This window comes from Perna viridis, chromosome 6, assembly GCF_037379345.1.
Source record: "Perna viridis isolate PV_CMFRI_1.1 ecotype Kerala chromosome 6, ASM3737934v1, whole genome shotgun sequence".
Taxonomy (NCBI): domain Eukaryota; kingdom Metazoa; phylum Mollusca; class Bivalvia; order Mytilida; family Mytilidae; genus Perna; species Perna viridis.
The window spans coordinates 22027540-22055329 of record NC_142450.1 but is presented as its reverse complement, the minus strand read 5'-3'; the positions used below and the strand labels follow the sequence as shown (position 1 = coordinate 22055329).

Here is a 27790-nt window from a genome sequence, read left to right as displayed (position 1 = left end):
TAATATTTTGAATTGTTTTTACATTAAGAATCAGATAACTCTAGTGGCCCTCACATATATAATCCAAGTCCTAGTTCATCTGGTTGGACATTCAACGATACCAGTGATCCATGCATGAACCATTTTATCTCTCAAAGCGATAATGACAGAATACCGGAATGGACTTTAATGCCTGGCGAATCGGAGATGTGTGACAATATAACTGAAGGGTGGTATAGATACGAATATTACGAAAATGTTCCAACGTATCCAATAGAATCAGGACATTGTAGATCGTCTTCTCCCATCTGGTTTCAAGGTGAGAATCACAAAACATCTCAAAACATCAGAAACAAATAAATGAATCTATTGTATTTTGAATGAATTATATTATATTATAACAAAATAACCTTGTTGTCACGGCTTAATTTTGTTTTATAACACTTTTCAAGCTTAAGCAAGATCTTCTGGAATGTGTTAATAATAAAAGAGTTTATTTTTTCTGTTCTTTTTTCGAATAGGTACATACCCAATCATGAGCATGGAGAAAGAGATGACTGCATGTATGGCTGGAGAATATTCTACCTGTGATGATAGTTGGACAGTGAAAGTTAAAAATTGTTATGATATGTACAATGTAGCATACTTGAAACCACTTAGTAAATGTGGACGTATGTGTAAGGGTAAGTTGAGTAAAATAGATTTTCTGTAACAGATTGAGTAAGTCTGCATTTGTTGATATCTAACTTTATTTTCAAAGTCACACATGTAGGCAATTTAGAATAAAACATACTTCAATTTAGGTAAACAGATCTACATAATGCTCTTTTTATCGTTTTATGAGTAACATTAAATGGCAATTTAAGCTTTTTAACAATCGTAGGGAAAATATTACAAGTAACTTAGATATATTTATTAGCACTTCTTCCTCAAGATTGCTTCCTCTGTTATTCCACGTCAAATGTACCACTGATCTATTTTACACCTTTACTTTAAGACTCAAACGGTTACCAGCCGACCCCAAGTCCATCAGGTTGGACCTACAATGATACCAGTGATCCGTGTTATTACCATATGGTTTCTCCAAATGATTACACCAGATCTCCGGGATGGACGTTATCACCTGGAGATGTAGAGATTTGTGACAATATAACAGAAGGCTGGTACAGATACGAGTATAATGAATACGTTCCTACATTTCCAGTACAGTCCGGGCAATGCGGATCATCAAATCCTATCTGGTTCCAAGGTAACTATTGAATTATCCTATTTAAATACAAACGAACAAACATTTATTAATCTTACGTTCATTATAGGGCATATAACTTCCATTGCTTTGTTTCAAGCATTATATCAATATATAGCGTTGTTCAGTCTATAGATTGGAAATGAAAGTTGTATGTTGTTCTAAAAGAAGTTTGAATAGCTAGTATTGACTAAAATAAAACGAACTAATTTATTATACTTAAATCACATGTTAGTATAAACTTGTCATATATGTTACACTACCTGATTCTTCATTCTAAGGCATATTCTAGATATGCCTTACATTGCTACTAATTGGTAAAACTTGTGTTTAAATGTTACCCTCTGTCATACACAAATGACTTTTATCTTCATCACCTAGGAACATACCCCAACTACGACAAAGTGGCAGAGATGACAGCATGTATGGCTGGAGAATATTCAAATTGTGAAGACAGTTGGACTGTTAAAGTTAAAAACTGCTATGATATGTATAACGTGGCATACCTTAAACCTCCCAGCAAATGCGGACGATTTTGTAAAGGTACAATACAGTTAAAACCAGTCGAAACTGAACCTCTTTAGAATTTTAAGATTTGCCCGATTTACGGAGGTTAAAATGTAGTTAAGATGATAAAGGGTAATTTTAAAAGGCTAAAGTAAAGGTACATTTTCGGATTATGCAGGGATCGGTTCAGTCAGGTTTCACTGTAAATTTAAAATATTTTAAAAACTTGACATTACTAATTATTTGTAATATGTTTATTTCAAATACATGATTTTTTCCATATACGTATTAAAAGAATTAAAACAAAATGGTAAGGAACTGCGTTAAATTTGTTTGGAAACAGAAATATTAGATTGTTTGTACATGCCCAATTATTGAATACAATCGTAAGATTAATCAAATATAAATTGTATTGTTTAAAAAAACTAGGTAACTCAAGTGATCCATACGGATATAACCCGAGCCCAAGCCCTTCTGATTGGTCTTACAATTATAGCAGTGATCCATGCATGCAAGCATTTTACTCACTAAGTGATTATGACAGAGCACCGGAATGGAGACTAACCCCTGGAGAAGACGAGAAATGTGATAATATAACTGAGGGGTGGTACGGGTATATGAATTATGAGAATATTCCAACTTCGCCAATGCAAGCAGGGCAATGTGGGTCATCAAGACCAATCTGGTTGCAAGGTATACAATACATAATTTACATTTAACATTGTTTTATCATCGGAAATGTCTGTACTAAGGAGGTAGACCTAGGGTAAGGACACAACTCTTACAAATCATTAGAACGTTTGTATTCACCATTTTACATCAATCTCGTGTAAACATCAAAGTAACTTGCACTGATTTCATTCTATTTGAAGGGAAAGCTTGAAAGGCTTTGGTGAAATTGAATATAATACACTCTTATCACTGATTTCAAGAATTATGTCCCTTACCCTAGGTCTACCTCCTTAAGTCAGGACCAATGAAAGTTGTTCACAACTTTTCCAGTTTTACCGTGATAATGCTCTTTGCTAAATAGATTTTCTTTCTTAATTCATCCTTTCTACCGTTGCATGATTTTGGTTAATGTTTTAGTTATACTGTATTTGATTGCAGTAGAAGTTTGATAATGTTATGTTCATTCTACACGTTTGCATGGCTCTCAATTACAAGATATTCTATTGATATATTATGCAGTTAAATTTATGTACGGATATTGTGTTAAGGGTAACAAACATGTCACTAGTATAGTTTTACCTTCCGGTTACAAAAATGAAATTAAAACATATGTTTTATATGTTTAGTAAAACACATAAAAATCATATGTTTGTCATATATTTTCATATGTTTAGGGTCAACATGAAAAACATGGTAAAATCATTCAATATATGTTAATGTAAATCATATGATATATATATGTTTTTCTTGGGACTTCATATGTGGGAAGAGTATCGTTATTTTAATGAATTTTGAAATTTATTGTTTAATGTGGATTAATAGGCAGAAAAGATATGTTGCATTTTTTACTGTGTAACTTCTATCTTTCCAAAAGGAACATACCCTAAAAACAACGGGGAGACTGAGTTGACTGCATGCATGGCTAATGAATATTATGATTGTGCGGACAGTTGGACTGTAAAAGTTAAAAACTGCTATGATATGTATAATGTGGCATATCTAAAACCTCTCGACGATTGTGCACGTATCTGCAAGGGTAAATTTCTAAATAGCAAATAAAAGCAAATATGAATATCGTAGTGCTTTTCTATTATTTTGAATGTTTTAATTTCGTACTCTGAGGTAAGACGGCAAATCAAAGTATTGTAAACCAAGGTTATTATATTGTTTGTAAACAATTAATTCTCATTTAACTTTTTGTTGCTGATTTTCCCTCGAAGAAAAGATAAATATTTAATAACACATCCTTCAAGTGTTTTGCGTCTACATCAAAAGCTATTTGTTAGGGCAATTACTGCCATAAATTACACTTAAATAAAGAATATTCGATAACACTAATTTTTCAAATTTTTGATATTTTAAAACGTTTTTACATTAAGAATCAGATAACTCTAGTGGCCATCACATATATAATCCAAGTCCTAGTCCATCTGGTTGGACATTCAACGATACCAGTGATCCATGCATGAACCATTTTATCTCTCAAAGCGATAATGACAGAATACCGGAATGGACTTTAATGCCTGGCGAATCGGAGATGTGTGACAATATAACTGAAGGGTGGTATAGATACGAGTACTACGAGAATGTTCCAACGTATCCAATAGAATCAGGACACTGTAGATCATCCAATCCTGTTTGGTTCCAAGGTGTCCATTACTAGTACTCTTTTCATCTACCGGAATTAAGCTATTTATAAAAGTTTAATTTATTATTCGTCCTATTCAATTCACTGTAATATATAATTGATATATTGGGTGGGGATTTCTTGACTTCGTATACCTAATGTACTGAAAGTCATGTCATTTTACTTACTTAACAAGCAATATCTTATATCAAATTAAATTGAATTTTTACGTCGAAACGCAAACTTTACGATGAACCAAATTTAACATGATATACCCTGGTAATATATGTTGTTAATTGTCCTTTCGTTAAACAAACATGTTTGTTAAATTTACAATACATAGGAACATACCCTACCTATAACGGAGAATCAGAGATGACAGCGTGTATGGCAGGAAGATATTCAAGTTGTGATGACAGTTGGACCGTTAAAGTTAAAAACTGCTATGGCATGTTTAATATGGCTTACCTCAAACCTTTAAGTAAATGTGGACGTATGTGTAAAGGTGTGTATATATTAAAAACAAATAAGTCAAACAATAACTTGATCTATCAACTTCATTACTGTCGCATTTAGTACACGTTTATTTGTATGTATATTACGACGCATATAAAAAATCACTTTTTGAAACAAAAAGGGGTTAAAAACAGTTCAATCTCTTTTCAAAATACTATGAATATGCTAACTAGGCTTTGATAATCAAACCACTCCAAAAATGTGTATGTCTCTTTGGTTATAAAACAAAATGTCAGAGTAATAGTAGAACAAATCTGAATTTTTGTTAATTTAAGAATCTGGTAACTCAAGCGACTACAATCCCAACCCAAGTCCAACTGGTTGGAACTTCAATTATACCAGTGATCCATGCATGAACCATTTCATCTCGCCAAGCGATTATGACAGATCGCCAGAATGGAGACTAATGCCTGGCGAATCAGAGATGTGTGATAATATAACTGAAGGATGGTACAGATACGAGTATTATGAGAAAGTCCCAACATATCCATTGCAATCAGGACAGTGCAGATCAAAGAGACCAATTTGGTTCCAGGGTATAACAGTTGATGACTTATTTCTATATCCCCCTTTTATTCACTTGCTTGACAAGAGTTTGTTTCTATGTATGTCACTTGCGCCGTTTGTCTTGTCGAAAATGTTTTTTTGTTTCTTTGTTTTGTTTTGTTTTTGTTTTTTGTTTTTTTGTTGTTTTTTTTTGGTGTTTTGGTTTTGTTTTTTTTTTGTTTTTTTTGTTTTTTTTGTTTTTGTTTTTTGTTTTTGTGTTTTGTTGATCAATTGTAAAGCAGAGAGAATGTTACAAATAAATAAATGTTCTGGAATTTTTAACTTTTTTGGGAACAATCTGTCTAATCCTCGTGGTGGGTTTATATAGCTTAATATTCAATTCATGTTGATGTATTTACATTTACTCTTTGTACTATAATCAGTAAATTATTTGCTTTTGATCAATCAGATATATATATATATTTTCTTTTTTCTTTATTATGGTTCAGTTACAGAAATGGCTACCTTTATATTTTTCATAGGAACATACCCTAAAAGCGATGGTGAGAAAGAAATGACTGCTTGTATGGTTGGTGAATCTTCAGACTGCCAAGACAGTTGGCCTGTGAAAGTTAAAAACTGTTACGATATGTTTAATGTAGCATATTTGAAACCTTTAACCGGCTGCGGACGTATATGTATAGGTAAATATACTATTTTTGTTGAAAGAAAAAAAATAATACATTTCCATTAAAATTGTTTGGTATGTGCATTTACATTGCTCTGTTATCGAATTATTACTAATCAGAAAGCAACTTTTATGACTTGTATATTTTTGTACAGACAAGTAGCCGAGTTTTAAAGAATGTCTGCACCTTACTTTGACTTGATAGCGATAAAATGCACTTATTAAATTACATTTCTTCTTTTTAATGAATCACAGAAGGTAATATTACAACCAGACAAACAGACTATCCTGAAATGCCCTCTGGTGGTTACACAGAACTCCCAGACATTTCCATGCCTCCGGATGGTTACACAGAAGAACATCAAGACTGGTCCATGCCACAAGAGGGAAACACAAATAGCTACCCAACACAAGGTTACACGGACGGATATCCAGACAGGTCTATGCCACCACAAGGTTACACGGACGGATATCCAGATATGACCATGCCACCAGATGGATACACTGGTATTTGTATGCAATATAAAACCGTTCTTAATTTGACAGGATATGAATCTCTACTTTTGAAGTGGTTTTATTTTGGATAGCATTTTTAGCATGATAATAATATTTTATCAGAAATAACCAAGCTAGATATAGGCATGAATATTTAAAGTTAAAATGTAAACCAAAATGAAAATGAAAGAAAACAAAAATACTGAACTCATAAAAAATATCCTGAGGGTATCAGAATCTAATACCAAAACAATTTTGAAGGTTCGTACATGAAATGCTGTGATGTAGATATTTTTTACTGCCTATATAGGGAAAGAGTACACAAACTACCCAGATATGTCCATGCCACCGGAAACTCCAGACAGGACAATGCCTCCTGGTGGATACACAAACTACCCAGATATGTCCATGCCACAAGAGGGATACACAAATAGCTACCCAGACAGGTCTATGCAACCGGAAGATTACACGGACAGATATCCAGACAGATCTATGCCACCAGAAGGATACACAAACAGCTTCCCAGACAGGTCTATGCCACCACAAGGTTACACGGACGGATATCCAGACATGTCCATGCCACCAGAAGGTTACACGGACGGGTATCCAGACAGGTCTATGCCACCAGAAGGTTACACCGGCGGATATCCAGATTGGTCCATGCCATCAGAAGGTTACACGGACGGATATCCAGACAGGTCTATGCCACCACAACGTTACACGGACGGACATCCAGATATGACCATGCCACTAAATGGATACACTGGTATTTGTATGCAATATAAAACCGTTCTTAATTTGACAGGATATGAGTCTCTACTTTTGAAGTTGTTTTAATTTGGATAGCAGTTTTAGCATGATAATATTTTTATCAGAAATAACCAAGCTAGATATAGGCATGAATATTTAAAGTTAAAATGTAAACCAAAATGAAAATGAAAGAAAACAAAAATACTAAACTCATAAAAAATATCCTGAGGGTATTAGAATCTAATACCAAAACAATTTTGAAGGTTCGTACATGAAATGCTGTGATGTAGATATTTTTTACTGCTTATATAGGGAAAGAGTACACAAACTACCCAGATATGTCCATGCCACCGGAGACTCCAGACAGGACAATGCCTCCTGGTGGATACACAAACTACCCAGATATGTCCATGCCACAATCTGATGACAGAGACGACACATTAATGGCGACACCAGCTTCCGTCGATCCTTGCCTAAATAACACTATTATTCTCTCAGAAAATAATCGATTGTCAAGCTCGACATTGAATGCAACAGAAATTGAAAAATGTGATACTATTTATGAAGGGTGGTACCGATACAGTGGTGGTCAGAAGGTACCTTCATCAGCGCCATCAGTCGGAGGTTGCAAATCAAATGCTCCTATTTGGTTTGATGGTATGTATTTAATAAGTCAAATATTGATTGATTTTCTTTTTTTTTTTTGTTTGCCAAAGTATCATGTTTTATTTCAGTTCAAACAAAATTAATACAAAACATATAATTAAAATAAGCTGCCTAGATATATACATGAACATTATCAAGTTAGAAATGCAGATCAAACGACAAACATATCTTTAGGTTAGGAACTATATTCCGCTCTTTGCACTGCCATCTTTATGCTATATATCTTTTATATATACAAATTAATACGAATGAGCAATGACAGGAAAATCGACTTGCAGAAAATACATCAAAATGATGCATGTCATTTGACCATATCTAATCCAATGAATAAAACTGTCATAGTGAATTTAATGTGATGTGAATAAAAGAGTATCATTGGTAATCTTCTCGAGGTTAATTCTCTCGTTTGAGCTGGCAAAAAGAGATTGAGGAAGTCAAAAGTTGAAAATGACAAGGGAGGATCTGCTAATCACAATTTTGCGTACTATATGTATTATTGAGTATTTCATTACTTCCCCAGCTTTTACTATTAATACTAATTATGCCCTGAAAATCAGGTACAAAAAGCTTTATTTTTATTCGCGCTTTAGGTACATATCCAAGTGATGGAATGGAAACAACAATGAAGTTTTGTATGGTCGGGTCTACTTCTTCTTGTGAACATGAACAGATGATCGAAGTAAAAAATTGTGGTAGTTTCTACACTGCCTTCCTACGACCCCTATCTAAATGTGGCAGATTCTGTATGGGTGAGTTTATTAAGAATATTGACTTCATATCGCTTATTATTTTTGTTTTAAAATTGATATAAATTTACCCTTTTAGCGCGCCTAGTATTTACTAAAGAATGTTAAAATTAAATATTTTAACCTCAAAAACGGACTGACCAACACATCTACTTTTTCTTTATCTTTTGAAATCTTCCACGCCAGAACAAATTAAGAAGAAAAAGTAATGTGTTGGTCAGCCCGTTTTTGAGATATAAGCACTTAAAATATTTGGCGGGAAAAAAATTCTCTATTTTTTTCTTAGGTTTTGTCTTAGTATGTTTCATCTATTGAAATACTGAAGAAATAACAAGGCTTCTATTTCACGATCCTTTGAATTCTTTGTTATTCTTTAACAGAGCAGCGAACATCCTTAACACAGATCGTATTGCGTACAATGTACACTTTACAGTTTTGATTAATTAAACAAAATTGACAGTCAACTTGAGATTGTCATGTAATATTTGACTACTGAAATAACTTTGCCTTTTTTATTGCAAAAAGTGGATTTCCAAGTAAGTAATTTGATATAGTATAGCAATAGTAAACTTACTTTCAATTTAAGTAAAAAGAGTAGTTCTTGCTGTTTATCAAAATGTTTTCCTTTACGTTCACAAGAAGAACCGTTCGTTTGCAATTTACCTTTTTTAACATTGACATTTTACCAGCTTTAGATTCCTTTTATATTTTATACATTGTTCATGTGCATGGAAGTATGTCTTTATGAGTTACTTTTGAAGTGTAGGCTGTCATCTTATCAGTAATGTGAAATAAACATGAAGTTAGTTTTAAACGAGTTAGCAATCATAAAAGTACAAACTGGTTACACAGAACTCCCAGACATTTCCATGCCTCCGGATGGTTACACAGAAGAACATCAAGACTGGTCCATGCCACAAGAGGGAAACACAAATAGCTACCCAACACAAGGTTACACGGACGGATATCCAAACAGGTCTATGCCACCACAAGGTTACACGGACGGATATCCAGATATGACCATGCCACCAGATGGATACACTGGTATTTGTATGCAATATAAAACCGTTCTTAATTTGACAGGATATGAATCTCTACTTTTGAAGTGGTTTTATTTTGGATAGCATTTTTAGCATGATAATAATATTTTATCAGAAATAACCAAGCTAGATATAGGCATGAATATTCAAAGTTAAAATGTAAACCAAAATGAAAATGAAAGAAAACAAAAATACTGAACTCATAAAAAATATCCTGAGGGTATCAGAATCTAATACCAAAACAATTTTGAAGGTTCGTACATGAAATGCTGTGATGTAGATATTTTTTACTGCCTATATAGGGAAAGAGTACACAAACTACCCAGATATGTCCATGCCACCGGAAACTCCAGACAGGACAATGCCTCCTGGTGGATACACAAACTACCCAGATATGTCCATGCCACAATCTGATGACAGAGACGACACATTAATGACGACACCAGCTTCCGTCGATCCTTGCCTAAATAACACTATTATTCTCTCAGAAAATAATCGATTGTCAAGCTCGACATTGAATGCAACAGAAATTGAAAAATGTGATACTATTTATGAAGGGTGGTACCGATACAGTGGTGGTCAGAAGGTACCTTCATCAGCGCCATCAGTCGGAGGTTGCAAATCAAATGCTCCTATTTGGTTTGATGGTATGTATTTAATAAGTCAAATATTGATTGATTTTCTTTTTTTTTTTGCCAAAGTATCATGTTTTATTTCAGTTCAAACAAAATTAATACAAAATATATGATTAAAATAAGCTGCCTAGATATATACATGAACATTATCAAGTTAGAAATGCAGATCAAACGACAAACATATCTTTAGGTTAGGAACTATATTCCGCTCTTTGCACTGCCATCTTTATGCTATATATCTTTTATATATACAAATTAATACGAATGAGCAATGACAGGAAAATCGACTTGCAGAAAATACATCAAAATGATGCATGTCATTTGACCATATCTAATCCAATGAATAAAACTGTCATAGTGAATTTAATGTGATGTGAATAGAAGAGTATCATTGGTAATCTTCTCGAGGTTAATTCTCTCGTTTGAGCTGGCAAAAAGAGATTGAGGAAGTCAAAAGTTGAAAATGACAAGGGAGGATCTGCTAATCACAATTTTGCGTACTATATGTATTATTGAGTATTTCATTACTTCCCCAGCTTTTACTATTAATACTAATTATGCCCTGAAAATCAGGTACAAAAAGCTTTATTTTTATTCGCGCTTTAGGTACATATCCAAGTGATGGAATGGAAACAACAATGAAGTTTTGTATGGTCGGGTCTACTTCTTCTTGTGAACATGAACAGATGATCGAAGTAAAAAATTGTGGTAGTTTCTACACTGCCTTCCTACGACCCCTATCTAAATGTGGCAGATTCTGTATGGGTGAGTTTATTAAGAATATTGACTTCATATCGCTTATTATTTTTGTTTTAAAATTGATATAAATTTACCCTTTTAGCGCGCCTAGTATTTACTAAAGAATGTTAAAATTAAATATTTTAATCTCAAAAACGGACTGACCAACACATCTACTTTTTCTTCATCTTTTGAAATCTTCCACGCCAGAACAAATTAAGAAGAAAAAGTAATGTGTTGGTCAGCCCGTTTTTGAGATATAAGCACTTAAAATATTTGGCGGGAAAAAAATTCTCTATTTTTTTCTTAGGTTTTGTCTTAGTATGTTTCATCTATTGAAATACTGAAGAAATAACAAGGCTTCTATTTCACGATCCTTTGAATTCTTTGTTATTCTTTAACAGAGCAGCGAACATCCTTAACACAGATCGTATTGCGTACAATGTACACTTTACAGTTTTGATTAATTAAACAAAATTGACAGTCAACTTGAGATTGTCATGTAATATTTGACTACTGAAATAACTTTGCCTTTTTTATTGCAGAAAGTGGATTTCCAAGTAAGTAATTTGATATAGTATAGCAATAGTAAACTTACTTTCAATTTAAGTAAAAAGAGTAGTTCTTGCTGTTTATCAAAATGTTTTCCTTTACGTTCACAAGAAGAACCGTTCGTTTGCAATTTACCTTTTTTAACATTGACATTTTACCAGCTTTAGATTCCTTTTATATTTTATACATTGTTCATGTGCATGGAAGTATGTCTTTATGAGTTACTTTTGAAGTGTAGGCTGTCATCTTATCAGTAATGTGAAATAAACATGAAGTTAGTTTTAAACGAGTTAGCAATCATAAAAGTACAAACTAAACTATCATTCCATTTTTTCAATACCAAAATTTTGGAAATTTTATACACTACATTTTGTTAATATGATGCAGCTCTCGATGAACTTAAAACACAGTACGAGATATCCGTTGAACCAGTTGTTCCATCTCTAACACCGAATTCTGATGACAATCAGTTGATGTTCACATGCAAACATCGTGAGAAAATAGCTGGGGCTGTCTCTCTGGATGGATACAGACTGGACATTAAATGGGAAATTGATAGTAATGAAGTAGTAGTTAAGGAAAATATTGCAGTAGCCGACAAGGACACGAGTGGTCGATTGAAAAGTACAGAATGGAACTCTCAACCTAAAAAAATGGGCTTCAACGTAGGTTTATAAATCATCACAATCAATAAAGGAATCGTTTTTGTGGGTTTATAAAATAATTCATGTGCAAAGATCATTAGCAAACACAAATAAACTGTTCTGTTAAAAATTATTTTGAACCAACTAAGGATACCGATTAAGTCACCGACCACGAAGTGTCGGTCACTTATTGTTTTACTCCCTTTATTATTACTATTATTATTATTTTTATTATTATTATTATTATTATTATTATTTTGTGGTCGGTGACTTATTGTTTTTACTTCATGTCTTATTATTGTTCTTTTTTATCGTCATCTTGCGTCTTCCTGTCAACGAATTTTCCCGGTAAAATTATTAGAAACCGTATGACCGACTTTTACGAAGCTTGCACACACATATCATTCTGGTACCATCTGGAGTTGAACCTACAGTTTTCAAAACTCTGATAAAGGGGGTAAAATGGCTACGAAACAAGGGAAAATAAAACCATAAATGACATGCTGAATCTATATGTTGGGGTCCCGAGACCGTGTGAAAGCCGCTGTTGTCATGGCGACTGATTTTCCCGCCAAAACTTCAAAATGTCCGATTTCGGTATAATTTAGTTTTTAGAGTGAGAATAATGTACCGCATCTAATTTTTTTTATGTTTTAAGGTAATAATGTGTTCGGGAAGGGACCTCCCTCACGTTTCGCGAAACGTACACTTTAACTATTTTTTTTCGTCATCTTTCGCCTTCCTATCAATGAATTTTTTCCAAGAAGTTCTCAGATATCGTTAGACCGGTTCTTACGAAACTTTGCACACATATCTAGTACGATCTGAAGTTGTATTTAAAGTATTCAAACTTTCGAAAAAGGCCGCCATTTTGAAATGGCTGCCAAATAAGGAATAAGGTCAAAATATATGACATTTCAATATCTCAAAAAACCAAGTGCCTAGGAACTTGAAATAAAGTACATTGGCACAGTTTAATATTTCAAACAAGATTTTCCTCACAAAAAAATGAACGGAAAAGATATGTTGCCCATTGACATGGAACTGTTATTCCCGCAAAAAAAAATCAAAAAATCAAAATGCTCCGATTTGGATGAAATTTTGGTATTCAGGGTGAAAATAACATGCTGAGTTTGAATTTTGACATTTCAAGAAGGACCGAAAATCGACATTATCATGACAACCAATTTTTCCGCCAAAATTTTTAAATGCTCTGATTTGAATGAATTTTTGTTTCTAGGGTGAAAATGACATGTTGAATCTAAATTTCGGAATGTCAGGTCATGTGAAAGTTGTTGTTGCCATGACGACTTCAAAATGCTCAGATTTGGGTATATTTTCGTGTCCAGGGTAAAAACAATAATATATTGTGCCGCAGCAATTTTTTTGGCTCCGAGGCTATATGTGTACGGGAAGTGACTTGCTCCATGTTTCGCAAAACGTAAACTTTAATTTAATTATTCTGTTTTTGTCGGGTTGTGTATTTTTTTTCGCGGGCGTGACTTTCACTCTTTGCAATATGTATTAAATGAATAAAGAACTTCCTTGCGGTTATTAATTTTAGCGGTCTTTTTTTCTTCTTCGCGAAACTGGCAAAAGCAAAATGCTCGCAAAAATAAAAGATATTTGACATCTCTCCAGTCATTAGCAAGTTATGGAATGTGCTATTTCTTTAATGTTCATAATGATGTTGTTAATTGTGGTCATATATTTAATCCACTATACCTCTTCCACAATATAAATCTGCAAAATTGTACAAATGACTCGCATTACACACGTTCTTATTTTGTAGGTGAAGTGTAGCATCAAGCTTCATGGCACAACTGATTACATGATAAGTGAAGAGTTTTTCGCTGGGATGCAGGTTTGTCTTTAAAAAAAAACAAATTAAAACTTTTTAATACAAATGTCTTTGTTACAAAAGACGATTCATTTGGTACTGTATTTAAGCTTCATATTGTAAATTAAAAGTATGGACAACCGTGATCTAAAAAAAAAATACGTCAATACACATAATTAGAATAAGTTAAAAAGCAGATGTCAAATTAATATACGTTTTGGAATCATTTTTTTAAATGAATAAATTAAGAAATTCCTGTTTGGAATAGGTCGCAACAGCGATTAAAGAAAACTGTATCATGAATCTTTCAAATATAACAAAATTAATCTGATAAAAACAGTTTAAGATGCGGTAGAAGGTTTCTGGCTCAATTTTTATGCAAAAGCATAAACGAAAAACGAAATAACTAACCCTTTTAAAAATATTTTATATTCAAGCAACAAACAGCCAGCGCTAATGTCAAAAAGGCAACAAAATAGTCGGTCGCCGGCTCTAAATGAGAATTCTGCCAGGCGAATATATACAAAAATTTGCACGTAGACCAGTTACCAATAAGGGTTTTTCAATAAGAAATTTTGAACCTTTTTAATGTTAGTTGAAGAATAGATTTTCTCTTTGCTTTTTTAGGTTAATTCAAATGACATCACAGTATCTAGTGGGGCTGTAGCTGAGATTTATTACAAATCGACTGTTCCCGTAGCCTGTATCACATCCTCCGAATGTAAACTCGCCGTGGAATTAGTCGACTTTACAGAAGAATACACATCCGGTTCACCTCAATATTGCTCATCAACATTTACAGATTTAACAAAACCTTCGCTGTGCGGCCTTGATCTTAACGGTTGGTTCACAGGCCAGTGGCAAAAACTAGACGTTAAACTTCCGGCTAATGTGGCCAATGATCAGGAATACCGAGCGAAAATGAAACTTCGAGTTGTGAACTCTCAGTATGATACATTGTGGTCCAACTATGATCTCCCGGAAGTAACAGTAAGTTTCTCCTTTAAAAAAATTCAATGGGAATAATTTAGAAAGTAACGTCTATACACATAAAACAAATGCAATACCTGTTAAATTATGTTGATCATTATTTCATAAATTGACCACAGGGAGCGCTATACAAAAATAAACAGTATTTAGCTCCAGTCTGACATTAAAACCATTTTCGTACTTGGTAAATGAATAATTTTCTTCTTCATTATTAAAAATGTATGTACAGATTTTCACCTCAAACAAGTCTTTGGCAAAATACTTTCACACAAAGTATGATTCTGTGAATATCCTTTAATTTCTAGATCAATGTTGTGAATAGCAATACGACAGAAGACTATTGGTGGAGCAGTGACTGTTTTACCGGAAGTGATCCTTGGTACTTCACATATGATTGGGAGTAAGTTCTTACTTAAATAAAATTATTCTTGTTCTTTACCGTATAACTGGTAATTTTCGCGGGTGCTAATTTTGGAGTTTTTTAGCGGTCTATCTAAAAACACCAAAATAAATCCGCAAAATATTTTTTTTCTGGGCTTAAGTACTACCTGCACCATCATTTATCATCCGCTAAAATTAGAAACGCAAAAGAAATTGCCATTTACTTTTTTGCTTCTTAGTCGAAAAATTTTACATCCGCCAAAATAATCCGTCATACGGTATTATACGCAGCTAAATTGTTACAATATTCAATATAAAATTCTTCAAACCTCGACTTTACCATAACTCTTTCAAAGGAACATTTAAATTCCTCAAACAATGCTTGAGTTATCATGTGACTTGTTTGGATGCAGGTAAACAGGAAAAACGTTATACTTATTGAATTTGATAAAGATAAAGCATTTAAAAAAATCTTATTTTACAAAGAAGCACCAAACAACGGATTTTGTTTTAAATGCATTTAAATGGCTTTGAAGTAATTTTGTTAAATTACAGGTGGTTTGGCTTCCATGACGAGGGTGAATTTGCTTTGTTCAAGCACAAGACGAAACCTCTAGAGGTATGTATAATTTAGTTAAGTCAATGTAAAGGGTATTTTTCCTCATGTGTATGTTAGCATTGAATATATTAGACAGCATAAATATAGTTTTAGGTGTATATATATACATCTATAGAAATAATTGCGGTGTTTTAATTTTCGACATATGCTTAAAATGGTTGCTCTATCAAAAATTGACATTTTAAATGAATGTAATAGTGTTCGTATGAATGATAAGGAGATAGCATGTAGACGTGACATTTTATACATACCTTTGTAAAATGATGTTAAATTCGGTAGGTCCACACAATACAACGTAGATACTCCAGTTCAGACAGCTGGACAGAACACTGTGCCGTAGCTATCCGTGCTGCCTCTGATGTTTTCATTCTGTACGGATGTGGGAGACCAACCAAATGGGTTCAAAGACGGATAGGCTGCTCAACCGGAAAGGAGTATCTCGAAGTTTACGAGAGATGGGGAGAGTATGAGGTAAGATGGAATAAAGCTCCTCGGCAGACTACTCACTGGTTCACCAGCGAATTAAATAGCCCTGCTACATATGATGTGAAAATTTTTACACGGCATGAGCATTTAGTCTATTTACCACAAATCAACGAAACTGTTTACGATGCACTTCGAAGCAGCGGGGTTGAGAGTTCAATGCGCAGGAGATTAAAATAAACAATTGATACTTAACAGTTCTTTGGTGAGCTTTTGGTGTTTCTAGAAAAGCAGAGGACGCTTACCCTACCGGTGCACCTGGTCCATGCTCCCAGTTTTTAGTGGAGTCCGAGTTGCTCATTTGCTTTTGTTACTTTGTATGTATGATTTTAGTTACTTTATGTTATTTGTTGTGTATGTTTGTTTTCCTTGTCTGGTCTTTGTTCCTGGATTACATTCTTTTGATTACCGCTATAACCTTGGTTCCCTTGATTACTCTTTAACGACAGACAGACAGACGATGAATAGACTGAACGGAATTCAGGCAGATAATCTCCGCTCTGTTTTTTTATTAGCTAATATTTGTGAAAGAAACATTCATGCTTCTCGAAATGACATCTTGAATATGAGTGTTTAAACGTAACGTTGGACAAAAAGAAAAGAATTTAACCCTGTTTCTTGTCGAATTTTTAATGTCATTCAAATGTATAATTGATGACAGTGTTTACATGCATTGTAACTGTTGTACCGTGAAACACACACTAATTCAATCATTTTATTTGGTGGTACTTATACAAGACGAGAAAACAAATTTGTTGACAGATTCAAATTGTAAAGTTTAAAAGGAGGTAGACCTAGGGGAAGGGTCACAACTCATAAAAATCATTGGAACGTTTGTATTTAGCTCATGTAAGCATCAAAGTAACTTGGATTGGTTTCATGCTGTTTCAATGAAAGCTTGATAGGCTTTGGTGAAATTGAATATGATACAAACATATCACTGATTTCAAGAGTTGTTTCCCTTACCCTAGGTCTACCTCCTTAAGTTTTCACATTTTTTTCGATGAGGTTGTTTTACCAACTGGAACAAGAGTAAACGTGTGGATAGCTTCAAATAGAATGCTGAATATCTACATAACCTTATCAAAGGCCGACCGGAACAACATTGAGGGGCTTTGTGGAAATGGTAATGGAATTTGGTCTGATGATTTCACAGGAAAAGATGGGGTTTTGTACACAGACAGCTTGTCCTTCGCAAGAACTTATAGGTAAAACATTACCTACAAGCATTTTAAAGTTTGATTTTATAAAAAATGTACATGAATTTACAACTGCTACGTCTCCTTGTTTAGTTTATAAAGATTTAGAATTTGTTGAATTAAATGATGAGGATGGATGACATAATGTCCTTTAATATTACATGGTCTTCCTCAATTTTATTAAAATTAAATCTTTAATTACGCTACCATCCGTAAAAGCTTGACTTGGCACATGTCAAATCCTGTATTTAAATTAGATTGTTCCTCCCTCTAATTCAATGTTCAACATTTGTTGAAATATAAACGCATGGATGCACATGTAACACTGAAGCTAATAGAAAATTTTAAAACTGCAAAAATTAAAAAAAACATGAGTAAAAATAAAATAAAAACAACGAAAACGACACTAAACTAAACAATAAAAATAAAACATGTAGTTCGGACTCAACAACAGTAAATTTCTTCTGCTAATTTTAATAAGAGTAATCAAGGGAACCAAGATTCTAGCGGATATAAAAGAATGTAATCCAGTGACAAAGACCCGACATGGAAAACAGACACACAAAGCAAAGAACATAAAATAACTAAAATGATATGTATAAAGCAACAAAAGTAAATGAGCAACTTGGACTCCACTAAAAACTGGGAGCATAGACCAGGTGCACCGGTAGGGTAAACGTCCTCTGCTTTCCTAGAAACACCCGCCGAGCTGCTTATAAAAAAGTCAAGTCCGGGGTGGACGAAAGAGGAAACTTTAAGGATAACTATGAAATGTAGAACAAATCGGTTCTCATGGTGCATAAGCATTTTATATATCGCTATATCAGTTTGGTTGTTGCGAGAACAACTAAAATCAAAAATCACCAGTAGCATAAGGCTAACGTCATACAGCCACTTGGGGCACTCTCCTAGGAAGCTCCGTGTGTTGAACATTTTTCCACTATTAAGAATTCCAACTACTTTAAGTAGTCCACTTCAGATCTGCAGAACTTTATGTCCCTGGTCCGCTATTATATGAAGGCAATTTTAACAATTTTGAATTATTAATTAAAAAGAATCACTTTTTTTAAATTATCATTTCTAACTTAATTTACAGAGTACCTTCGAGTGAAAGTCTGTTTATCAAAAGCAGCAGGCAGACTAAACTAGCCCAGTCCAAGCTTTATTGTTCATGTTCTGGTGTTTCACGTACAGAACAAACATCCAACGAGGATTGTTCGTGGAAAGACACTGTTCCCGTCTGCCCACCGACCAACTGGAACAGAAAAGCATGCTCTGTAAGGACTAAACGTTCAACCGACGGGTCGAGCGAGGACGACGATGACATTGATTACACCCCTGTACATAAGGAACACGTTGATACGGTATCTATCAATTAAATGCAAGAGTGAAATGAGGAAAATAAAAGATATCAAGAATATTTCCTTGCAAAGTAAGGTATTTAGTTGATTTTAGTATCCATGAATAAACTTAGCAATAATATTGTCACCGATAAGATTTCATAATATACAGTTATTAAATGGTTTGGATGCAATAGACCAGAATATTTGTCCTGAGGTACTGAGAATGATCAAGTGTTCTGTTGCACGAGACCCACGGCCAAGTGCAATAGAACACTAGATCATTCTCAGTACCGAAGGGCAAATGTTCTGGTCTATTGCATCCAACCCATTTAATTACTGTTTTATTACCTAATTTGTCTATGAGATATAATCAAGAATGGAAATGGGGAATATGTCATAGAGACAACCATTCGACCAGGAATAGGAAATCGACCGCTCCATGTTTACGAATTGGCAGACGAGAGTCACATCTACGTTTTTACACACGAGTTTTTGTGTGTGTAAATTCCAATTCAATGAAGCGCTTAAAAAAAGTTCAACCAATCAAACGGCTTAGATAAAGGTCATTATGGGGTTAGTGCAATAGACTCCTCAAGGAGACTATTGCACCGTGCAATAGTAAATCGACAGTGCAATAGATCGCCCTGTCCTGATTAAATTTTGAAAATAGAGAAAAATTTGTGTATATTAAAACCTTATAATTAGGTAATAAATCTGACTGTATTAGTGATCATTACACTTCGACGATAACAACATTTCACAAGAATAGTTTGATGTTGTTGTCAGGATGTTTTCTTTTTAATAAATTAATCTACATTTGTACGTCATATGCAAAACAGACTATGGTTTGGAAGAATGGATGGAATGAAACTGCTGCCAAGGCTGCTTGTGATGATTATTTCAGTAAATCAGCTCTATACAGTGGATGTGCTGAAATATCAAACGTCAACTCTACGTCATCTAAGGAGTTGTGTGTTCTCAATATCAGGGTAAGTTTCTTATCAAACGTCAACTCTACGAAATCTAAGGAGTTATTTGTACTCAATATCAAGTTAAGTTGTTAAAGAGTAATCAAAGGAACCAATATTCTCGTGGAAATAATTAGAATATAATCCAGGGACAAAGACCAGTTATGGTAAACAGACAAACACAACAATGAACCCAAAATAACCAAAATAATACATACAAAGTAACAAAAGTAAATGAGCAACTCGGACTTCAAACTGGGAGCATGGACCAGGTGCACCAGTAGGATAAGCGTCCTCTGCTTTTCTAAAAACACCTGGGGGAGACGAAACGTAACTTCTACGTATTGTGTACTCAATAACAGAGTAAGTTTCTTATTAAACGTAAATTCTAAGTCATCTTAGGAATTATGTGTACTCATTATCAGGGTAAAAAGCTATATATCGAACATAGCCTCCATATTATCTAAAGAGTTATGTTAACTCAATATCAGGGTAAGTTCCATATGAAATGTAACCTCTACGACATCTGAGGAGTGGTGTATTATACTCAGTCATAGTAAGTTCCATTTGAAACTTAGAATCAACGTAATAGCACTCTCTGAAGCCATATCACGAAGATTAATAGATAATTAAGTGGAGTGCAGCAGAAAAACTCGCTGAATTTCTCAAAATCACAACTTGCCTTTTGGGAGCAGTATCAGAATATATTTTATCTAAAGTTTTTTTAAAACACTGCCGTCATGTCATTTCTCACAACCGACATGGTGACTTTGCTTTGCAAAAGCACAAGTCGTCTGTCCCTTTGTATTCATCATTTGACATTCCGTTTTCAGGTGACATCTTTGAAACATCAGTGGAAATTGAGTTGACGTGCAATCTATCTAATCTAAGGTCTCACGTTACTGATGTCCAATTCACCTTTACAATAGACCAGTCAATTTGTCCGAATCTGTCCAAATATGGCTCATTTGCACCCTTCATGCAGCTAGGTGACTAATGCACTTTGTCCACATATGGCTCATTTACACTCTTCGTGCAGCTAGACATAGTCTTTTACCGTTGAATTGTTACACCAATATGAATTTGAGTTTAATTACGTTAAACTTTTCTCCTTTTTGTTTATGTTCTGTTTTGATTTAGGTTTATCTTTATTGTTAATGTCTGGCAGGTTTCTGGGGGAGATGAGTTCCTCCAAGATGGATTGAAGATGATGACAACGCAGTGTACAAGTGAGATTCGTACTAATAATGAGGTATATTCCCAGCAATCATCTTCAGGCGGACAGACACTTGGAGAGCTGATTAAAAATAGTGACTGTCCTAATGAGTGTAAACACGGAGGTGTGAAGAAAGGAAGCTGTGTAAACGGTAAATATTCTATAACAATATCGTACAAATAATATCGCTTGTTTTTCTTCAATAGAAAAAAAAAACTGATTTGTTATGCAAACTTTTCAAATCAATTTACACCACAAAAGAAGTTTTGTATTACAGTGCTCCGTTTTGTATTATTCCATCCTTGGGAGAGTAGGTTCCGTAAACGTATCGCATGTGTACCAAGAAATGAACTTTTTAAAATATCTGTACTTTGTATTGTGTATGGAGTTTTTTGTTTGTTTGTTTGTCTGCTTATTTTTATGCACGAGATATTTTTTTGTTTATTGTTATATAATTTAATTTAGGATGTAACACGCTTCCTGATTAGATGAAAGATTTAATTTATGTCCATCATCTCATAGACCAAAATTTGAAAGGTGACCGTGACGTCATCAACTTTTTAAAAACGATTAACTTTGTAAAGTTTGATATTGTTGTCTCTGGTGCTTTGCACCTTTTTCGTTTCTTAGAGTGAAAACAATCTAATATGAATATTGTAAATTTCATGGTTCAAGGAGTACATGTACGTAACCTCTCATTATCAACAATAATATTAGAAAGTTCAAGTTCTATAGTAAGTCTCGAGCAAGACTTTTTCAAATAATGCTATGTTTCTAGGTCAGTGTAGTTGTGACAGCGGTAGAGCTGGTAAAGATTGTAGTGGAGATAAAACTAAACCTCCTCAGCCTGAGAAAGAAATTACTCAAGAGTCATTTTGTCAGAAATGTACAAAGATGTCAGTCTACGCCACTAACATTTACAGTGAAACCCCCATGTGCAAAATTTACGAAGCTGAGGTAGATTATATCAGCTGCATTTGACTTCCTATTTTTCATGAAAAAAAAGGGAACCAGGATTCGAACGGTTATCAAAAAGTATGTAATCCAGGGTAGACCAAGAAAAAAATAGGCACACGCAACAAAAAAACATGAAATAACTATATCAATATATTGTAACACTAACATAGAAACAAATGTAAATGAGCAACAGGGGTCCATTAAAAACCGGGAAAATCTTTAACAACAGCTTTTCCTGGTAAAGATTCGTTTTTATTTTCATATTATTCATATGTTAGAGAGCTATATTAGTACGTTTTGGAACTGGAGTTTTTATCCATCTTTATTAACATAATTTTAACCAACAGCACTAGATTCAAGAAATATCATGTCTATATTTTACTAACAGGAAGTCAATGGTGAGCTTGTTCCAAGCGGAAATGGTACACCTGTACAGGGCACCCTTGAAGGTATGGGATCAGTAGAATGTCCGCTACCAACCAGTTCTCGACGTAAGAAGAGGTCGACCGATACGTCTAGTTCTGTCAATTATTACCAAATATCAGTGAGCAACGATGGATCAAGTTACAGTGATACAGTTCCAGTAATATCATATGACTCGTCCTGTTATGTGTGCACAAACACGAACTCGACAGTTAGCTGTCAGTTACGAGTAAGCACTAGTAGATACAAGTGTTATTAAGCACTAGTTATTATCGCGTGTTATTTTCATTGATTGCCATATTCATACCCCATCAAAAGTGGTGGTATATAGTGATCGAGGTGTCCGTCCTTCCGTTACGAAGGGGGATATTATTCTCTTACCCTTTTCTACTCCCACGCCACTGAATGGAAATTAAATAAAACTTTCACTTCATCTGCATTACATATGCCTATTGTGCACTTCTATTCAAAGATTTTGGTCCAAATACATTTGAGGGTCAAAAGCATGCATGTTATCAAATGGGGGAGTATGGGTTATCAAGTTAGTGAGCTTTTCCAGTTTTAAATTGGATTTACAACCCAACGAATATGACGCCGATTAGATTTGCAATTTGTCGGGGTGCTTGTGGAGCAGGGCATGCGTAACCTACCAGAGCATTTTATCTCCCTGATACACACACATACTTTTTGGCGATGTCAAAATGATTGCTGATTGTCAGCATTTCAGTAACTTACTACAATGAAGTGTCATGATATAGTTCTTCTATTTGGCATCAGTTTTCATGGCTACAAGTAAACACTATTAAAACGCTTTTGCAAGCTCTACGTTAACTAAGGAACCTCATTTTCAATTTGTATATCAGTTTTTTTTCTAAATAAAATGCCAACTAGATTGTAAGATCATTCAATTAGCTAGAAGCATGTGTTCATTTGAATCGAAATTTTATTTCACAGTCCGACATTTGTGTAGTAAATGGTGTCTGCTACAGTACAAGTCATTCCAGCTGTTCTACCGACGACGATTCTTCCAGCAGTAAAGCGTGGATAGCCGGTGTCGCCATCGGACTGCTATTTATAGTCATCATTGTAGTCGTGGTACTTGTATACAAGTTCAAAGTGCTCAAGTTTAAGTCAAAGTAAGTTTTTTGTTTCATTTAGAAGTTAAAAATATTGACATCTTGCGAGGGTTGTGAGCGGCTAAGATCTGAATAAAGAAAAAAATTACCGCACTCTAATCCGATCCATAATCAAGTCAAGTCCAAAATAAATCTAACAAAATAGATTTTGCATTATCGGAACATCTGGTACCGCAATGATCCTGACTTGCTACAGCATTATAAACTAACTGGTGGGTTAAATCTAGGTTGTACAACGCGCCAAACTTTAAAATAACAACACATAAAAAATAAAAATATGTAGGCTTTCCAACCATATATTCCAATCACATTTTGAATATTTTTTTAGCTGGGATACTACTTAAAACAGGATATATTGTTACAAGTATATCGAAAATGGATAGGAAGAATATGTCATAGAGACAAAAACCCCACCGGGATCAAATTCCAAATATTAGCTCAAGGCCACCCATGGGTCCTCAATGAATGACGAAGAAACCCTCACATTACACGTCTAAAACATAATAGCTTATTGAACTGAAAAGAAATGCACAAAAATTATATAAAAATACAAAGACAAAAACAACTGGAGCATTGACAAGGTGCATTTGTTTGGTTATTCAAGTTTAATTAAAATTTCGTTTTCGGGTTCAAAATTTTCCCTACAAAATTGAATATGTGTCACCCAATGTCAAGTTTGAGAATAGATCTACATACAATGAGGTATATGTAGTAAACTAAAATATTCAATATTTTGTGTAGAATGGGCAGATCCGTTTCACCCGAGCTTCCACTCGAGTTCACAGATAAGTACCAGATCTGGGATGAACCAGGTACATCGATGCCACCAGTAGACACGACCACATTGTACGGCAAATCATGAATCCTATGAACAAGTTCATGAACTGATAATAATTTTCTTTACATTTCATCGTAATGTTCTTGATTCTTTGTAATTAAGTACCAGTCCATATAAAATTCAGGTAAAGTGATTCATGGTGTAGAAAACCCATGGAACAAATGATTCTTTTTTACTCTACATATGCTATATTTTATGTGACAACAGTCTTTTCTGTATTTAGATCTGTACTTTTGAGGAAACTACACTTCAATCTCCCACTAAAATCAATCAAATCAAACCAAACTAAGAACGATAACTCTTGCAAAGTGCTAATTTCATGTACAAACCATATAAATTTTATCTCAAAAGCGCAACACCCAAATGAAAAACTAAGACTGCTTGTGTGGTCTATAGCTGTTTCTGAACATTGAAATTAATTATAAAGTTAATTTGGTGGATTTTTGACATGCATGAATCACTACCTGTCTGATTTTTCTAAAGACTACTACTTAAAAGAACACACTTTTTTAAATTATATATATTATATTCAAATTCCAAAATTTGAATGTTTTTAGTTTTGTAAATAATCTTCTATTTTTTTTTAAATTTTTATTTATTTATTTATTTATCTATTTATATGTTTGTATTTATTTTCTAAATTATCAATAAACGATTGCAACTTGTTTTTATTTTCTTTTACACCAGTCAAACATCGGATGTCTTTGTGTTTTGTTTTTTTCTTATATCGATTGGAGTGCGAGAGGTACAATTCAACTCTGATAATTAAAGTTCGTTTGATAGTTTTGGGTGGACAAAAGCTGTAGATTAGAAATGAAATGTCTGAACAAAAATATTCATTTTTATGTTACTTATTTATACCAATACATAATATAAATATAGTATTTACACAAAAGCTTTTTCATAAGATTTCAGAATTGCTTAATGAAAATTAAATTGAAATGATTGTTTTCATATCCTTTATAAATCATTTTACGTCAAAAATGTCAAGTTAAAAAAATTATATAAGTTCAAATTAAAACTGACCTGTAAATTAGAAACGAAGTGTCCAAACAAGGTTATTTACACCGAAAAGTGTTCGCCAACAAAGGGCAATTGTTTTCATATACTTTATAATTTAATATTCCAAATATCGTCAAAAATGACAAGTTTAGATAATTCCTAAAAGCTCATATTAAAACTGACCTGTGAATTAGAAACGAAGTGTCTGTACAAACAGGTTTGTTTACATCGAAAGCTTTTGCCAAAGATGCGCAAACCCTTTTGTACTATACCAGAAACCTGGTCTTCTAGGCCAAACTAAGTCCTGACGTTTATTGATCTAAGATTATGAGGCTCATTTTAGTTATTTTACCCAATTAAATGAAACAAATATTCACCCATTCTCCTTTTGTTCGCCTCTTTCGCCTCTATTCGCTGAACCCAATACAAAATGTATATTAGCTACGAGCTAAATCATAAACTACAATAGGTCTCGGTCTTGGATAGATTTCTCCATTGGCTCCAAATGCTGACGTTAAATTTTTCAAAAAAAAAAATAAATAAATAAATAAAATTGAAAAGTTCATTCAATTAAACTTTCATGCATATAGCATGTTCCTAGAAATGTTTGATTTAACTTCAAGCTTACAAAACGCAATGAATACACGAAAATCGAAAAAAAACGTCAAGCCTTGAAGTCAAAAGCGCATGTTTTCTACTTTCACTTTGCCATTGTTGTTGTGGTGCAGTACTCCATATCAACTGGATATCCTTCCTCTTTCATGTCTTTGAAGCTATTCTTCTTAAAGAATGCCTCTCCATGTTTTGAGACTGGTACATATAATAAATTATGATAATTAAATCCCTTCTTATGCAATTTTTATTGACCCCGAGGTATATGTAATGTTATAGCTGTGAATGCATGTTAAGACCGTACAAATAATGTACGTTAATTTTGAATGCAGATGTTAAAAATATTGTTTCACACACTTTTACAAGTTAATTAGTGATACGAGACATGACTAATACAGATCTAAAGATATGTTAATTCAAGCCATCAAAATTCTTACCAAAATGACATGATATATGTTTCAAACAAATTTAAAAAAAAAAACATCTTCATAACAATTTAAAGGTGTGTGATGTCGTATAATCATGGAGAGGCATTTCAATTTAGAAAGGAACTGGCAATTTTTTTTAAATAATATTTATGAAATCGTACCTTTCCTTTTACCTTTTTTTCTATTTCATGGACGTTCATTGCAAGGGCATACATCAGTTATCGACACAAAATTTGCAAGTTAAGAATCGAATGATTAATATGCAAAATAACTTATACATATTATTTATTTAAGACAATTTTATTTTTAATTGTTTACATTAAGAAAATTGTCATGCATTGAAGACATCGACAAAATTGTGGGTTTTGGTTTAGAATGATTCTAGATGGTAAATTTATGACATACACTTGGGCGGATTTCATTCATTGAACTATCATTGATTGCATTACAAATACAAAACCAAAATATTTTAAGCAAAAATATCGACAATTTTTGCATTAAATTTTGTTTATCGAATATTTACATTGCTTTGGTCTTCTGGTGGAGGGATTGATTGATTGAATAAATTGAATTTATTGAACGAAAACGACAAAAATGCACAAATTTTAAACATTAACGATTTTTTTTAATGTTGATCTTTGACCTTTGAATTTTCGAAAAATGCACCACTGAAAACTTCTACCACTGTACGACAGACCTTAGTCGAAGGTAATTTTACTTCCTTCAAACTGACACCAAATTCAGCCGTGTGGTATTTTGGTCCACTAAAATTTATCGATTTGTTCCCGTACTTCATGTGAATAGTAAAAGTGCCTTTATATCAATTAATTGTAATTATCATATTGATTAATGTTTGGATGCTCTTATCTTTTTCGTTTAACTTAGTATTCATTACTAATACTATCTACTATCAAATATCATGATGAGTTACATAAGAAAATAAAAATCAAAATTGTTTAATAAATTATTATCCGACCGCGGTAAAACTACGAAATTGACTTTTGACTTTCGGTGTCTCTAATTTCTCACGTGAACAAAAAGCAACTTCCGAATGACCATGAATCTAAGTGATGAAAAAAACCGGGAAATCAGTTTTATACGCCGAATTTCACATTGAATTAATTATACATGACAGATTGGTGTCAGAGTACATGTTATCAAAAGTAATTACGATTCGAGATGCAAAATCAACAGGATAACATGTATTTTTTTGGTTAAAAATCCTCTTTACTTGTTATTATATGAATCAAATATAGGATACTAATAACGTCAGCCAAGCATCCATTTCAGTTTTCTTTGCCAGAAAACGATATATATATATATATATATAATACATCTACCCATTTAAGGTGGATATACTTTGATGAC

General features: G+C 33.6%; 1 protein-coding gene across 5 annotated transcripts in view; it reads left to right on the top strand.

Moving 5' to 3' along the window:
- Window positions 1-25045, top strand: part of LOC148614084 (uncharacterized) — a 42989-nt gene extending 17944 nt beyond the window's left edge. The window contains exons 14-46 of one of the 5 annotated variants that reach the window (XM_088587911.1): window positions 29-298; window positions 501-662; window positions 977-1228; window positions 1607-1768; window positions 2162-2425; window positions 3279-3440; window positions 3784-4053; window positions 4375-4536; window positions 4823-5083; window positions 5576-5737; window positions 5977-6228; window positions 6527-6988; window positions 7279-7623; window positions 8223-8381; window positions 8900-8914; window positions 9231-9428; window positions 9721-10065; window positions 10660-10818; window positions 11337-11351; window positions 11731-12008; window positions 13780-13851; window positions 14455-14817; window positions 15123-15217; window positions 15754-15817; window positions 16097-16288; window positions 17309-17508; window positions 18596-18863; window positions 19682-19831; window positions 20979-21177; window positions 21805-21983; window positions 22372-22635; window positions 23361-23542; window positions 24284-25045. In XM_088587911.1, coding sequence (XP_088444037.1) covers window positions 29-298; window positions 501-662; window positions 977-1228; window positions 1607-1768; window positions 2162-2425; window positions 3279-3440; window positions 3784-4053; window positions 4375-4536; window positions 4823-5083; window positions 5576-5737; window positions 5977-6228; window positions 6527-6988; window positions 7279-7623; window positions 8223-8381; window positions 8900-8914; window positions 9231-9428; window positions 9721-10065; window positions 10660-10818; window positions 11337-11351; window positions 11731-12008; window positions 13780-13851; window positions 14455-14817; window positions 15123-15217; window positions 15754-15817; window positions 16097-16288; window positions 17309-17508; window positions 18596-18863; window positions 19682-19831; window positions 20979-21177; window positions 21805-21983; window positions 22372-22635; window positions 23361-23542; window positions 24284-24404 — 6704 coding nt within the window. In that variant the 3' untranslated portion in view covers window positions 24405-25045. Of the gene's footprint in view, window positions 1-28; window positions 299-500; window positions 663-976; window positions 1229-1606; window positions 1769-2161; window positions 2426-3278; window positions 3441-3783; window positions 4054-4374; window positions 4537-4822; window positions 5084-5575; window positions 5738-5976; window positions 6235-6526; window positions 6989-7278; window positions 7624-8222; window positions 8382-8899; window positions 8915-9230; window positions 9429-9720; window positions 10066-10659; window positions 10819-11336; window positions 11352-11730; window positions 12009-13779; window positions 13852-14454; window positions 14818-15122; window positions 15218-15753; window positions 15818-16096; window positions 16289-17308; window positions 17509-18595; window positions 18864-19681; window positions 19832-20978; window positions 21178-21804; window positions 21984-22371; window positions 22636-23360; window positions 23543-24283 lie in introns of all 5 variants that reach the window. The other 4 variants (XM_088587913.1, XM_088587912.1, XM_088587910.1 and 1 more) reach the window with 4 other exon arrangements.
- Window positions 25046-27790: the final 2745 nt, after the last annotated feature.